The sequence below is a fragment of the Xenopus laevis genome, chromosome 5S (genome assembly GCF_017654675.1).
Source record: "Xenopus laevis strain J_2021 chromosome 5S, Xenopus_laevis_v10.1, whole genome shotgun sequence".
Classification (NCBI taxonomy): Eukaryota; Metazoa; Chordata; class Amphibia; order Anura; family Pipidae; genus Xenopus; species Xenopus laevis.
The window spans coordinates 48,109,287-48,126,877 of record NC_054380.1 but is presented as its reverse complement, the minus strand read 5'-3'; the positions used below and the strand labels follow the sequence as shown (position 1 = coordinate 48,126,877).

The window sequence follows — 17,591 nt, the reverse complement described above, 5'->3', positions numbered from 1 at the left end:
AGACTACAAATTCATCAAAAGAGGTAGGTAGATCCCAAGTAACCAGCTCGTCCTTTAGATCCTCATGAAGCCCCCTCTAGAAAGCTGCAATAAGTGCCTCGTTGTTTTAAGACACTTCTGCAGTCAGAGTCTGGGAAATTATGGCATATTCGGAGGCAGTATTGGATCCTTGGTTGATCTTCATGAGGCGATCAGAGGCATTAAGTTCCGAACCGGAACATCAAAAATTTGCAGAAATGTGGAAAGGAAGGCCGTGGAGTCATGAACCAGGGGTCGTCTCTATCCAGTAACAGAGAAGCCCAAGCAAGTGCCTTTCCCTGTAGAGGAGCGAGGCTATAACACACTTTAGACCTCTCCGTCGTAAATTGGTTGGGTGCCAAATCAAACTGGATCTTGCATTGAGTCAGGAATCCACAACAATCATCTGGGTCATCCCAAAAACGAACTGGAGCAGGAATGTTCGGAACCTTTGCAGGTGCAGGCGGTGGAGAGTGAGCAGTGGTCCATGAAATCTGAAGTGCCTCCAAACGCGAGGTAATGTGCTGCAAAGCTTGAGCAAGATGTGCCTGTTTAGTCTCTTGGCTGTCCAGACATTTCATCACATCGAAGTAACCCTGAATAGCAGAGGAAGAAGCAGCCTGGGAAAGTTCCATGGCCCAAGCTAACTAACGTTCACGTTATCAGGAATCTTGCACAATGATGGGTACACTCAAATGCACAGGGGATCCCTGTGGATTCCGGTGTTCACTGGACTTTCTGCTGCGGAAACCAACAAGGAAAAAAGGCTAAGAAGTCCGTAAACGAGGTACCGGCAAGGATTTAGAGGAGACGTGGTTGAGAATCAGGCAATAGGCTTAAGGCAGGCGGCAGGAATTTAAGTCAAAGGTCAGACAGGAGTCAAAAAACAGGATATCAAAGTCAGAATATACACTTGGGCAGGATCAGTAAACTGAAGCCAGCTTGGGCACTCACAAAATGGTGGAATGGGCTTTTAAAGATTAATTGACTCCCAAGATTCGAATTCCGCGCCCATAGTAACATCATGACGCGAGCGTCAAACGCCAGCGTCAGAAAGCACCGAATGCGGAAGTACGTGCCTGTTCACCGGAACGGGAGGTAAGAGAGGAAGCAGATCTCCCGGCGCGTCTTACAACGAGATATTCTACCTACTTGTAGAATTTCTTAAATACAACATATCAAGTTCATAACATTTCTTGAAGCAAAAAAGTTCTGGTTACCCTCTAAAGCTCAACACTGCTGAAGTTTTCTATGAACATATTCTATTGACTCATCCCAAACAATCAAAGGTTATTAGTTAAACACAACACCCAGACATAGCAACGCTATAAAAAGGAATTTTTTATTACTTTTTTTTGATTAAGGGCAATATTTTTACACATCCTCATACTGGGAAAATTTTTATCATTCAAACTGTATTTTACCTATGAGTCCACATATGTGGTTTATTTGATAAAAATGCCCCTGTGGACTAGCATATTTTGGGACAACAACACAAATGGTTAAAGACAGAATCTCAAAACATAAATCCACTATAAGATGATTTGGAACTTCCTATACCAGCACACTTTCATACAACCAGACACACACCTAGCCAACTTAGATTTCAGGTAGTTGATGGGACTCCCAAGTTGAGGATACACTCTGGCCAAAAGGTCTTAACAAAAAGTATACAACTATTTTTTTTAAATTTAAGGTAAATATCCTGTTATTCTATGATTGGTCAGTAAAACACCCTTTAGCATGAAAATGTTTTTAATAATCCATTGTTTAATGCTCCTTCTTTTCTTTTGAAGGTTTTTAGTATTACTAAAAAATGGTGCCAGATCCCGGACTGCATTGAGAACGGTACATCTGAAATTTTCCTGTCTGGGGAAAAGTTACCACTGTTTTTATTATCCCTATCCTTGTGTTTTTAGTCAATATATTTATTCTTGAGATGGGTATGCATTATGTCTATTCAGGACACAATGAGTAATGGATTGTCACATTTCTGAAAGTTGAAGCAACAGACTAAGAGACTATTGAACTAAATTGGACTCATTACTTTAATTACACTGGTTATACTTTATTGATTTATGCGTGCTAAGGAGGTGGGTTCTGGTGTGGTATACTCCCACACAAGGGGTGGTTAAATAGTTTGTACTTGAAAAAGGGCGAGAGTAAGCCTGAAACGTTGCCTGGTTGTCTGCCCTAATAAACTGAAGTTTTCACTTTTTGCAACAAAGAGGTGCTGCAGTGGTATTTTTTTTTTTGTCTATGTAAGGCAAGGGTTTCCGGACTGCTTTGCATCCAACTCTCAAGGTTAAATAAGATGGTTGAAGAACACATAATACTCTGGATATCTAGCAATGACTTCAGCCTCCCCTAAACCAGCAAGACCCTAGTTCTATATAGACTTGGAATATGTTATGGGGGGAGACTGGTGGAGATTCCACAGCAACTAGTGGATCCTCTGCTGAGCGGCATCATGCAAAAGGGGAAGCGACACCCCTTCTAACCTTCAATCCAAAGCAAAGTCTCCCCCGTCTTCTATGTCGTTTTTTCCCCTCAGCTTTCCAGGCACATCTCAGCCACATGGAAGCCCCAAAAGTCTCCATGATATAGGCCAAGAAGCCAAGGAGTGAAGGGTTTTTACAACATTGAAAATGACCATAGCACATTCAACTTGCATAGCTAAAGAGTAACAGTCATGTGCAAACAACAGAAAATTATTAAATTGTTTACACTGTAGATTAGTCGGATTGTTTGAAAGGGAAATGATTAAGAATGACTATTGACAATTGTTGAAAGGTCTATTTAGGATTTGTGTGGATATTTTAGTAAAACTATAAGATGTTAAAATTATAAACGTTGATTTTTTTGGTGGCATAATAAAAGGGGTCCACTCCCTGACTGCATGTTCTAAAACAATAGAACATTTGTATTAATGGCCTAAACTTGAAATTGACTAGTGAATGTATAGGCAAGTATATCCTTTTTGGATTTATAACAAAGAGATGTAGTAATAAGGTTGATTACACTGTCCTAAGATGGGAATTTATTCTTAAGACTGACTAGCATCACCCTGGAGAGCATTTCAGGGGGATACACACTGATCAATCCTATGGCTGAACAGTTCATCAAAAATTCATGCAAATTAAGTAATCTTGTTTTTGCTAGGAATAACCCCATGGAGGTGCGAACTGATGGGATTCCAATTAGCCCTATTAACAGAGAGATCTAAGATCCTTAAGCAAAGGGTCTGTGTGTGGATGCTTTACACTGCATACAATGTAGTTACTTATGTTATATGGTAAAATGGCTCCCAATTTAAAGATATCTGGGGGTTACACAAGATAATTTCTGTGTTTGGGTGAACATCTATGTATGGTAACTATACACTTAAAAGCCGGTGACTTTGTGACACTATGGAAATGTCTGGGTATTCATAATCAAGTTTTTATAACATTTTTGGCTGATACAATATGCCTACTACACTCTCAACTTTTGAGTGCTGCGATATTCCTACCCCCCCCAGCTGAGCATTACTTAAGTAATGACCTCTTAAATGTAAAGATCAGTAGAGTTATTGTGCATTCTGACTACTGTGGATTCAATACACATTATCTGACAAACAATTAATCCAGAAAAACTGTTTCCACTTATTGTTCCTTTTTTAAAACTCAAAAACATAAAATACAGGTATTGGGAAAAAAACCCTGACAATTAAGGAGAGATTGAGAGAAAATTACTCATCTGTATAAAAGCAAAGCAAAATTTCATTCTTGGTTTCTGACTGGGGAAAATGTAATAAATTTGCCAAAGGAACAAATTTGCGCACAGATAGAAATAATAATTTGCCTGTTGCAATGTAATTTTCTTCATTGGACTTTTATTGCATTGAGAATCTTAATTGTGCATTGTGACTTGCTTGAAGACGGCATAAACTTTTGGAGCAAATGTAACAATAAGAAATTCTATTACATAAACTGCACATCAAACTATAATATTCACAATCTATTTCCTACTGTTGCATTAGGGGCAAAGGTTTCTCAAAGGCAATATTGTTCAAAATGTAAATATCTATTCGCATTGCAAAAATTTTCACTATCGACCTATATTACATTCACCCAAACTTTCCTTATACAGGTATGAGATCCAGTATCCGCGAAACCCATTATCCAGGAAGATCCGAATTACGGAAAGGCTTATCTTCCATAGACGCCATTATAATCAAATAATCCAAATTTTTAAAAATTATTTCCTTTTTCTCTGTAAAAATAAATTAGTACCTTGTACTTGATCCAAACTAAGATATAATTAATCCTTATTGGAAAGCAACATCAGCTTATTGGGTTTATTTGATGTTTACATGAATACCCAGTAGAAGGTATGAAGATCCAAATTACGGAAAGATCCGTTGTTCGGAAAACCCCATGTCCAGAGCATTCTGGATATCAGGTCCCATACCTGTAATTAAACTTAAAGTTCTCCCACATGATGCAGGTTTTTTTTATTTGCAGACCCACATATAATAATGCATTTCATGCACTTTCCACCAAAATTCTTTAATGATTTTTCCTAAAAAGTAGTGTTCTTTATTTATATAGCACAAAACAAATTCCACAGCATTTTAGAGAGATTATACATCAAAACAGTTCCTGCGTTTGAGAGGGACAGCTATTTGAGATTTTTGAAAAGCTAACCAAATGCATATCTTGGCCAGTGTCCTTCATTAAAGGGGTTGTTCACCTTTAAATTAACTTTAAGCATGATGTGAAAAAATTATATTCTAGAATAATTTGCAATTGGTTTTAATTTATTATTTCTGGTTTTTGTGTTAATTCGCTTTTTATTCAGCAGCTCTCCAGTTTGCTATTTCAGCAATCTGGGTGCAAATTACCCAAGCAACCATGCGCTGATTTGAATAAGAGATTGGAATATGAATAGGAGAGGGCCCGAATAGAATGATGAATAATAAAAAGAAGCAGTAAAAACAAATGTGTAGCCTTACAGAGCATTTGTTTTTAGAAGGGTTCAGTGACCCCCCATTTGAAAGCTGGAAAGAGTCAGAAGAAAAAGGCAAATAATTAAAAACTATATAAAATTAATATTGAAGACCAATTGAAAAGCTACTTAGAATTGGCCGTTCTATAACATACTAAAAGATAACTCAAAAGTGAACTACCCCTTTAAATAGTAAATTAAAGAGTGGTCTTGCAAAATATGTCTCATATTGTAACATACTGTATCCCAAAGAAAAATGTCTCTGCTTATCTCCTTTCAATATCTGAAGGTTAAGTTTCATTCATATATTTCTCTAATTATTTCTCTAGTCCCTTGAAAAATAGATAGTAAAATGTGGGTTCTACTGTTTTGTAAACAATTTCATTACAAATATGCACCATAGGTTATGATGTTCCGACTTACCAACGACGGTGGAATTTTGACATTACTCTTCAACAATAGTGTAATGCCAATCACAAGTGATAAAAGAACACAGCAAGAGGTAACGATAATCCCTATTACGATGTTCTGAGTCATAAAATCTTAACAAGAAAAAAAGAATTAGCATTACAGATGCAGATACTTTAAAATGAATTAGATTATAATAATAAAAATGATACTAGTAATGCTCTAATATTAGTAAAATTAGTTTATAACAGGTATGTATATTTAAAAAAAAAATGCATAATTTGAAAAGGACTTGTATAAAGCTTTTTATGTCTAGGTGACAGGTCCCTGGAGCTTTAAAATTGCAATACTGAAGCTCTGCCAGAACCTAGATTGAGGAGTGTCTGCTACACATCACATGAAAGGGACAGCTATTGAAAGTATTAAAAGGGCAGCACTTTGTGGAAAAGTGACAGGAAACCCTTAAAAACGTCCAAAATGACAAATCTGAATTAGCAGTAAAGAACAAGGTCAACAGGCAAAAGTTGTCCCCGTGTCAAGATCGACGCATCATACATCCTTGTTCCAAAATATTTTTTTAATATTTAAAAATGACGATTTTTCTTTGTAATAATAAAATGGTATATCATAATTGTTAGCAACTAAGAAACATAAATCCATATTGTGTTTAGTTATATTGATCCAATTGGCTTAAAGGAGAATTCAACCCTAAACGAAAAAAACCCTAACCCCCCTACCCTACATAGATCCCACTCCCTCCTCCCCCCAGCCTAAGTGCTACCCCGGGTAAATGCCACTAACATTTTATTTACCCCTTGTTGCAAATTCAGGCATTGGAGTTCATGGGGGCAATCTTGAGCCTCTTCCGTAATACATGCAAACTAAAACAATCTCCTTAATACAAGCTTCAGCAATAGCAACCACAGAGAGAAGACCAGAAATAAGCAAAAAAAGCTATCTTTGTTAGTCAGAATTTATATTGAAACCTGATGAGAATAGGGACTTTAACAATAAAGTCCATAGCTATACTGTTCCAAGGTGTGTCAGGTATAGATAAATGATGCAAGAACCATATAGGCTGAGAGTGAAAATATTTAAAAAGGTGTCACACGAAAGCACATACTGTTGCCAAGCTTTGACCATTTTAGGCAATTTCACAAGCTTTTAGTAAACCAGTATGTCTGGAATGTGGATCATCATGAACATCCACTTGCACAGTATCTGGGAAAATGTTTTCATCTTGCATGTTAAAGAAGTTCCCAGGATGGGTAAATCCCTTAATTTTAATGTTACAATTTTCAGAAGCCTAAATCTTAGTGAGTAATTGGAAAAAAGAGAAGGGAGGGAATCAAAATATTTTTTTGGAGCAGCCATCTCAGGCAACATTTTAGCATCTATAAAAGTACACATCTGCTGTGTAATTCTTAGACCCAGGTCTAAAAGTAATATGAAAGTGAAATCTGCATAGGCTACCTAGACTACTAGGAGTAAAATATTTTGTCTGTCCTCAAGTATCCGACATTATGAAAAGAATAGACTATAATAGGATGGTGAGCTCCTTCTAGCATGACACCATTCTTAAAAGGCAGATTTAATGGCAAGAAGTTCACATCTACTATACTCTGGTGTAAATTTAGCTTTTCAGTTCTCTTGGCCTAGCTTGAAAAAAGGCTTGGAGTCATTGAGAAGAGGGCTATGTTGTTCAAGGATATAATGCACCCTTCAAACAACAGGTAAATTGATAGACAGACCAACTTCAGCATCCTCAGAGGAATAGGTAATTAGCCAAAATGACCTTTTGGAAGACAGATAAGGCAGGAGCAACAGAAACTGGCTATGAATTCACCATGGGTAGAACAGTGACAGAACCAGAGGTGGTTTAAGTTTGCAACTTGGTTCTAGCATCTGTAAAACTCTGCCCTTTCCCACACAGCCTGCATACTTTGATCACTGTCTAATTGATTAGTCAATCAAGCTCTGGTGCTCCCAATGAGTTGCATATAAATCCTGGACCAGCAAAGAGTCATGGGCATGGCTAGTGCAAACATATTTCACAAGTGCTTGGAATATGGCTGTTAAGCAAGGCAATGGCAAGGCTCAAGGCATTGAATTCTCTGCAAACAACACTGAAGAATCCAGAATAACAAGAAAGCAGATTTGTTTGCACCTGCCAGTTTGTTACTTCATACTCTCCAAATGTTTTATCCTACATTTCTCCTCTTCACACTTTCATGCATCCTAAAAAAATTCTCTCCCACCTCCTCCTCACAAAGGTATAGAAATTTCAGCCTCTCTACTTTCCCTCTCCTTCCACCTCCTCACATGAAGTATACAAAGAATTCTGTTCTGTTGTTCCAGGTAACTCCTTTTCTTCATACAAGATTTTACAAATACTATTCTCACTTAGCTTTTCTCTTCTTTCTGTTACTGGCAGCCATGGACATTTCACCAAACCCTAGCCCTTATGCCATCATTGTTATGGCCACAGTCCCATTCCATTCTGTGTAAATCCCAACTTCACAGAATTCTTATCCTTATACCCAAGAACACAGTTCAGCTTTCCTGTGCTCTCTGGAACGCCCACTCCGTTTGCAACAAACTCACTGAAATACATGACCATTTCTTTACTAATTCCTTCAACCTACTTGTAATTACAGAAACCTGGCTTTCTCCTACTGACACTGCTTCTGCCAGGCTGTCCTACACAGGTACACGGTGCGTGTAAGGTAGTGTAGCCCACAGCAGATTGTTTTAGTCCCCAAACTTTTCACTCGCAGCCGGTTTCGTGACTGAAGAATCACCGCTCACTCTGCCCTGCCGTGCGCATTTAAAAGAGCAGTTGCGGTCTACCAAGAATTTTGAATTGATCGACTGGTAGACCTTGATCAACGTCTCGGGCACCCCTGCTCTAGCCATTGAACTAGATGAGTCAGCACAGGGTGAGCCATCAGAATCATCGGGATCTATTAATCGTCAAAGTTGAGAGCCAGGACAAGTCCCTTTACACCCATTACAGATGGCAAACCAGCACAGACACCCATTACAGGTGGAGGACCAGCACAGACACCCATTACAGGTGACAGACCAGCACAGACACCTATTACAGGTGGCAGAATAGCACAGACATGACAGTATGATCAAGTCACACAAAACAGAGCCGCTGGTAACCCCTCTATGAATAGGATAAACTGCAACTCTCTGCTCAGTGGCTCTCATCTTTTAAGAAGTATGAAGGGGAAGATGGAACTTTTTTTCTGATTTCCTACTCACATGTAGGAAGTTTGCTATTATTCCTTTTCTCAAGCAAGCACCCAATTCTATGAAGATGACTTATTATCTTGTTTCTCATTGAGGGTAAAGCTCAAGACTGGGTAGAAGCATGCACTGATAAAGAGGCTCACTTTATAGAGGACCCCCCTGTTCTTTTCTTTACATTCTAAAAACTGCCTTCACAGGGGATTTATAGCCAGTCCCTTTTGATATTTTCTTTCCAGTTCAGTTCATAATTCTATTCAGACTTTTCAACTGGCGAGGCCCCCAAAGTAACTTTCAGCCTGCTAGTCCGACTGGTTCTCTGAGTAATGAAGATAAAATTTACTGGGAGGATGTTTCTGAGTAGAGTAACTGTGAAGATGATATTTATGATGATGGAGTGGGAAGATATTGACTCTGATGAGGATAAAATACCTACAGCTTTTACTTCTAAGTTCATCATGTGTACCTGTGCCTGCAGTTCAGCCACTGATTCAAGTACACACTTTCAGGTTCCAGCCTTTCCACCCCTGCCGATTCTCCAGAGGTTTGGTCCAATTCCTCTCCCAGTGCCTGTGCTGGTTCCACAAGAGTTGTCTTTGTTCGTCAGACACAGAGGCAGATGAGGGCAATCACTTGCCTCTTGGCCCAACAAGCAGTCACTTGCCTCAGCATCTGTGCCTGTTCCTGTGCTGGCTCCCTGAAAGCTTCCTGTAACTCGACCATGATTGACTGCTGCCTGCCACTGAACTTTGCCTGCCTTTCAGACTTTGCTAGTCTTGTGCCTGCACTGACCTTTTCAGCCCATAACTTGACTTTGCTCAGTCTTCTATCTCAACTCAGGCGTTTCAGTTTTGCAATTCTGTTTGTATGTTTCCTTTACTTTGTGTCTTCCTTTACTTTACCATGGCTTCTGCTGTTAATCCTGCAGTTAATGGGTGTTATCTGGGTTACCCAGCATACAGGCTTCTACCTTCTGGAAATTCACCATTGTTTAGTTATGACAACATCTCACTAATAATACTACTTGATCTATCAGATATCATGCATTTGAGAATTTGGATCATCCTCTCCTCCTCATTCACTTGGCCTTTGCAAAGCGGCCTTGTTCTGGTTCTCTTCTTACCTCATGAATAATTCCATCAGTTTCTCCTACAATGGAGTATAACCTACCTCTTTCTATTTGGGTTCCTCAAGGCTCTGTCCTGGGCTCCTTATTATTCTCCCTCTTTACTTCCTCCCTCAGTAAGCTAATCAACTGATATGGTTTCCAAAAGCACCTCTATGCTGACGATACTCAGATCTATCTCTCCTGATCTCAACCCAGAGCTCTTAACTCGGGTCTCTTTCTGCCTGTCTGGTATTTCTATGTGAATATCACTTTCACCTAAGAAACATATCCAAAATACGATCATTTATCACCCAAGATGCCGCCAAGACCACAGTGGGGGAATGAGCCCTGCTATGCTTTTAATTTAATTATATCAGGTTGTATCCAAGGACAAACTTTGGTTTCCCCACAGTTCAGCACTTGCAGGTCCTCCTCCACCTGTTTGAGACGATCTCCAAGTACAGAAAATAAAGTGCTAAATTCCTCAAAAATTCATTGAGGAGGGGGATTTAACAGAGAGAATAAAATATAGTATAGTATTTTTATACTTTATTGGCACCCACCATGATTATTGACAGTGATAATAGTGTTCTTTTAATTTAACTTAAAAGAAGAGGACCCAAAAAAGTGAAATTTGAAAATAAAAATAAAAATAAAAAATAAAATAAAAAAGAGTGAAAAAAATGTGAATTATTCAGTGAATTTATAAGTGCAAACGATTTATCTCCAAGTGATAGTGAATGCAGTATCATTCATTTCTTAAACACATTCATTGTGCAATTGGTGAATATTAATGTGATTAGTGAATATTTAGTGTGGGTTAGACTTCCCCTTCGATTTTGCTCGTTTAAAATCCACACTATATAGGTTAGAGGAAAGGAAACGTAAAATACTTTGCCACAATTCCGGTACAACCGGTTGTGCAGCTCACTCACCAAATGTGAGTTAAGGGAGAGCGTCTGATAAGTCCTGTTCGCACTGTTTCCACTCTCCGGGTTGTTGCAATAGGGATAAAAATAGAGAGGGGCATGTGCAGGGATCACTTTAAAACAGTTTAATAGAATAAAAATACACTCACAAACATGATCGGTAAAACTGCAAAAGGATAGGTAAAAGTCCCACGAAAGTCGCTGTGTCTCCTTGGCGTCCCTCGGAGGATACAGACGTCTCTTTGGATCGGGTACTCCTGCAAATAGTTAGCGTGGTCCTTTTCGCTTACGCGTTTCGCCTGAATGGCTTCTTCCTGAGCGATAATGTCCACATACTTTCTTGCCCCTTTATTTCCTGTGCGCTCTCAACCAAACTTACAACAACTTTATTTACAACTGTTCCAGTGCATTTAAGCACTGTTCTTTATACAACTAGTACATATCGTAGCTTCAAAAATCCTACCCTCATATTTCTACACCCAAAGGGATTCAGTGCACCTATTTACACATTTAAAAATAATTTTAAATAGACATATGTATTCACCGTTTCTACAGCATTTAAAATCCATTTAAAAAAGTTTAAAAAACTTGGAATCAAACATTAGTCTTAGCGATAATTGTCACATTAAATACTTGTCACACTCTCAAGTATAGCCTATATGACACCGCTCTTGTTTTTTACTTATATTTCAAAGTATCATAATCTATTTAGGTCTCCTGATAAGACCTGAAAAATGTGGCAATTATTTCCTTATCTATAATTGCCTAAGGGATACTATACTATATTTTATTCTCTCTGTTAAATCCCCCTCCTCAATGAATTTTTGAGGAATTTAGCACTTTATTTTCTGTACTTGGAGATCGTCTCAAACAGGTGGAGGAGGACCTGCAAGTGCTGAACTGTGGGGAAACCAAAGTTTGTCCTTGGATACAACCTGATATATTTGGATTTTGTCCTCTCCTCAGTAACCTTGGACTTTGGTGAAATACAGAATGTTTGCATTTAGATCACATAAGAATTATGACTTTAATGATATTTTTGGGGATTTGGATAATGAGTTAGAAGATGACCCAGAACACTTGGTAGACATTGAAATGGTGGACATTTTATATAAGATAGAAGGTGCAATGAAAAAAGAATTAAAGATATGGTGGGATAAAACAACATTACAGAAATACTTAGAATGTGGTAGAATCCCACGAGGTTTAAGATTACACAAAAACCCCACGTTTGGTTTAGAGGACACAGATTTTACAAAAAGCTGGAATAAAATATTAGAAGATTGTAGCAATAACCTAATGAAACTAATTATACAAAAACACGGAAAAGAGTTGGACGAATTAGGTAAAGAAATAGGTGAATACCGTAAGGAAATCGAACCTTTCAAAGAACTCGAGGAGTTTAAAACCCTCGAATTAAAAGTAACTGAAAGACTCAATACATTAGAACGAGAAGTGATTGATATTAAGAGAAAGAAATTCGGAAGAGATAAAGAAGACTACAGGAGAGGGAATGGAGGAAGTAATAAGAAAAAGTTCAACTCCCAGAAATTAGATAATGGATGTTCGAATAATACCAGAAATATCCATGACATAGAAAGTAGAAACTATCAAAAACACTCAGAGAAAACGAAGGGAGCAAAACTTGGGTCCCCGAAAAAAATACATTACACAACTCAAAATAGATACACAATGGATAATGGAAGGAAAGAAAAAGAAACATATATGTATGGAAATAAGTATTTTTTAGGGGGAGGTCACCGAACACACAACAAAGAGAAGTTTTGGGAAAGAACAAATCACTTAGAAAAAGAGAGAGAAAAACAATGGACACAGAAAGAACAATACCGGATGGGAGGGGGGAATTGGACATATGTGAAACACAAAGGTCAGAAAGAAAGAGACAGACGGGAACATTAAGGACAAATAAAGACAAACAAAAAGGAAGAATAAATAAAGAAAAAGAGAATAATGTAGAAGAAACTACAACAAAGGGAAGAACAAATGGGATATTTAATCTTAGTACAACAAATTTAACAAAAGCACAAGAAAAAGTATTAGAGAAAGGACTGAATTTCGCACCCACAAATAAACCTAACAGTTTCAACTTATTCATAGATGCACAGAAATTTATTCGTAAGTTGACACTTAAAAAATACTTTTTGAATAGAAATGCAGAAACAAGAAATTATGAAAATGAGATAAAAGGGAAAAATGTAACAGTCAAAAAGAAGTCTACTTTTATACCCTCTCAAGAAAAAGGAAAAGCAATAGAGATGTATGAAAAATTAATATTAAGGGACTTAGAAAAACTAGGAGGGGAGAAAAAACGACCCTCTAATAATAATATATCGAAACAAGAAAGACTAGCCCTAAAAGAACTATCAGAAAACAAATTAATAACAATAAAACCAGCGGATAAATGGGGGGGGACTGTGATCATGAACACAGAGGACTACAACAAAGAATGCCTGAAATTATTAAATGACACTAGCACATATAGAAAATTAGAAAATAATCCTGGTGAAATTTTTAAAAAAAAATTGGAAAAACTTATAGAGAAAGCTGAAACAGAAGGAATAATAAATAGAACAGAAAAAGAATATGTTATAAGTAAATATCCGGTGACCCCTGTATTCTACATTCTTCCAAAAATTCACAAGAATCCAGTCACACCACCAGGAAGACCCATTATTTCAGGCATAAATTCCCTAACTAGCAACCTTTCCCACTACATTGATACAAAACTTCAACCGTTCGTAAATCAATTGCCCTCCTATTTAAAGGACTCAACGCAAATACTTAATTTATTGACAAATCAAAAATGGGAGAAAAATTGGCTGCTAGTAACTTTAGATGTTAAAGCACTTTATACTAGCATACGACATGAGCAGGGAATACGAGCAATACAACATTACCTAAACAAAGATGAAGAAATAAGTCTGGAATCGAAGGAATTTATTTTAAATAGTATACAATTTATTCTACAGCATAATTATTTTTGGTATGAGGGAAGTTATTATTTACAAACCTGCGGGACAGCAATGGGTACGAGGTTCGCGCCCAGTTATGCAAATCTTTTTATGGGATTCTGGGAGGAGATGTTTTTGGGACCCGAGATACAGGACGCGGACCTCGTACTCTGGAAACGCTACATAGATGATATTATACTAATCTGGACCAAGGGTGAAGTGGAACTAATGCATTTTATAGAAAGGATCAATAAGAATGATTTTAACTTGGATTTTACATTGAAATATAGCCCAGAAGAAATAGAATTCCTGGATCTACATATCTTTATAGAAGATGAAAAAATACACACTAAAACCTTTTTTAAAGAAGTAGACACGAATACTTATATTTTGGCATCTAGTAATCATAATCCACAATGGATAAAAAATATTCCAAAAGGCCAATTTAGAAGAGTGAGGAAGAACTGCAGCAATTTAAGAGATTATGATAAACAGTGTGATATTCTCAAAGAAAGATTCACAGAAAGAGGCTACAAAGAAAAGGACATAGAAGAATCATGTGAAAAGATAAGACAGGAAAATAGGGAGGAAATGCTTGAATACAAAAAAGACAAGGAAATAAAAAAGAAAGAAAACGAGAAAGATTCCTTTAATATGTGCTTTGTTACACAATATAATACAAAGGCCAGGGAAATAAATAAAATAATTGAAAGACACTGGAATGTATTAAGCACTGATAAGGAACTACAATCGGTCCTTCCAACAAAACCAAAAGTCATATTTCAAAGGGCCCCAAATATTAGACAGAAACTAGTACGGACAGGAAATACAGATATTACCATAAAAGAAAAATATCCAGGTTTCTTCCCCTGTGGCTTATGCAAAGCATGCAGACACACTACAAAATATAAGACATTTATAAGTAAAGTAACAAATGAAACATTTGAAATAAAGGATTTGATTAAATGTGAAACAGCTAATATTATATATGGTTTAGAATGTCCCTGCGGATTTCAATATGTAGGGAAAACAAATAGAAAGATAAAGGAAAGGATAGGAGAACACATAAATAATATAAAAAAAGGAAATATAAAGCATTCCGTATCCAAACATTTTGCAGAAAAACATAACAAAAATCCGTCAGGTTTAAAATGGTGGGGTATAGAAAAGGTTAAAAAGAACTGGAGAGGAGGGAACCTGGTGACCAAAACCCTACAAAGAGAAAGCTGGTGGATACATAGGATAAAATCCCTTACCCCTTTGGGGTTAAATATAGATTTTAATCTTAAAGCGTTTTTAGACAAATAAATAATTAATATAGTCACATTAATCCTGAATGTAACTATATTTCACTGATAACACTATGGGAATTGAAACTGTTACTTTCGCAATGTTAATTGATACTTCCCTTAGGCAATTATAGATAAGGAAATAATTGCCACATTTTTCAGGTCTTATCAGGAGACCTAAATAGATTATGATACTTTGAAATATAAGTAAAAAACAAGAGCGGTGTCATATAGGCTATACTTGAGAGTGTGACAAGTATTTAATGTGACAATTATCGCTAAGACTAATGTTTGATTCCAAGTTTTTTAAACTTTTTTAAATGGATTTTAAATGCTGTAGAAACGGTGAATACATATGTCTATTTAAAATTATTTTTAAATGTGTAAATAGGTGCACTGAATCCCTTTGGGTGTAGAAATATGAGGGTAGGATTTTTGAAGCTACGATATGTACTAGTTGTATAAAGAACAGTGCTTAAATGCACTGGAACAGTTGTAAATAAAGTTGTTGTAAGTTTGGTTGAGAGCGCACAGGAAATAAAGGGGCAAGAAAGTATGTGGACATTATCGCTCAGGAAGAAGCCATTCAGGCGAAACGCGTAAGCGAAAAGGACCACGCTAACTATTTGCAGGAGTACCCGATCCAAAGAGACGTCTGTATCCTCCGAGGGACGCCAAGGAGACACAGCGACTTTCGTGGGACTTTTACCTATCCTTTTGCAGTTTTACCGATCATGTTTGTGAGTGTATTTTTATTCTATTAAACTGTTTTAAAGTGATCCCTGCACATGCCCCTCTCTATTTTTATCCCTATTGCAACAACCCGGAGAGTAGAAAAAAAGTGGAAACAGTGCGAACAGGACTTATCAGACGCTCTCCCTTAACTCACATTTGGTGAGTGAGCTGCACAACCGGTTGTACCGGAATTGTGGCAAAGTATTTTACGTTTCCTTTCCTCTAACCTATATAGTGTGGATTTTAAACGAGCAAAATCGAAGGGGAAGTCTAACCCACACTAAATATTCACTAATCACATTAATATTCACCAATTGCACAATGAATGTGTTTAAGAAATGAATGATACTGCATTCACTATCACTTGGAGATAAATCGTTTGCACTTATAAATTCACTGAATAATTCACATTTTTTTCACTCTTTTTTATTTTATTTTTTATTTTTATTTTTATTTTCAAATTTTCAAATTTCACTTTTTTGGGTCCTCTTCTTTTAAGTTAAATTAAAAGAACACTATTATCACTGTCAATAATCACGGTGGGTGCCAATAAAGTATAAAAATACTATACTATATTTTATTCTCTCTGTTAAATCCCCCTCCTCAATGAATTTTTGAGGAATTTAGCACTTTATTTTCTATGCTTTTTATTTATGCAGGCCAAAAGGTTAATTGTACTCAAGTGAAAACAGAATGCTAACAATGCTTTTATGGATGTAGATCATAATGAGACATCATCACTTAAAGTAGACCTTGCATCAGTAAAGTATGGGCACTCCTGCATTAGACTCACGGATTTCTCCCCCACCCAGACCCTAATTCCCTGCCCACTCCCTATCAACCCCCCTACCTCAACCCCCCAAAGGCGCGAAAAAACTCTGACAGGGCAATTTGTTTATTAGTTGAACGTGACAGTTGTCTATTCACAGAAATGTGATAAAAGGTATGCCATGTAATTGTATTATGCAATAACTGTAAAGATAACCTTGAACTGAATAAACAGTCAATATTGATATGTAGTCAACTGAGTATGTAGTAAACTGCTTTGCTTATACACCTCAGCAACCCCTACTCCTCTGCCATGACACTCTGCCAATTTCTGCACTGGCTTTCACTACCTTGCTTATTTCTGATCTTGCCCACTCCCACACCTTGTTTCTTGTTTCTCAATCCCTTCCCCATTAAGATTGTAAGAGATTTTGCACAGAGTCTAATTCTGTATGTTCTTTGTATAAACAAATGTATTTTACAGCTGTGTGAAATATGTTGGCACTCTAAAAATACATGTTAATAAAAATAAAACAAGGCAAAACTTTGTAGAGAACTAAAAACAAATAAAATTGATTGCGTATGATGTTTTTTTAAACAGGAGTCTAACCTCTCCCCCCAAAAAATGTTGGGGCCCCCAGCAGAAAAAAGAAGGTGACCCAAGCCACATGCAAAACCACTGATCACCTGTGACCCTTCCCCCACATTTTTGGGGTCTGCTCTCTCAGTAGTTATTCCTTTGCTTTTATTTTATTTTGTTTTTTGAATGAAGACCTTAAAAATATAAATGTAATGAAATAGGTGGAACATGAACTTACTTTTGTTTTCTACATACAAACAGATTTCATGGGACTTTTCTCCATCAACAACCCAAGAAACAGATTTGCCTTGAGCAGAAATGCAGTAGGTTTTATCTTTCATGATGTTTTTAAGGTATGCTGTGCACCCAAATTCATCACATTGTGAATCTGAAACCTGCAAGAAAACATTATTTGGTTAATTTATTCAACTACGGTTTGCAACATCTTATATTTTAATTGGCTAGTTTTCATGGTTTTACAGTCTTTTTATGAGTCAGCAGCTTATTGGCACGTGTGTGGGGCCATCAGACAGGCTTCCC

At 37.1% G+C, this 17,591-nt stretch overlaps 1 protein-coding gene across 1 annotated transcript in view; it reads right to left on the bottom strand.

The window, feature by feature from the left end:
* LOC108717881 (interferon gamma receptor 1) overlaps positions 1-17,591 on the bottom strand; it is a 75,598-nt gene that overhangs the window by 7,779 nt on the left and 50,228 nt on the right. Inside the window, exons 6-7 of the mRNA XM_018265300.2 lie at positions 17,290-17,446; positions 5,431-5,549 (exon numbers count right to left, since the gene is read on the bottom strand). Coding sequence (XP_018120789.1) covers positions 5,431-5,549; positions 17,290-17,446 — 276 coding nt within the window. The remainder of the gene's footprint in view (positions 1-5,430; positions 5,550-17,289; positions 17,447-17,591) is intronic.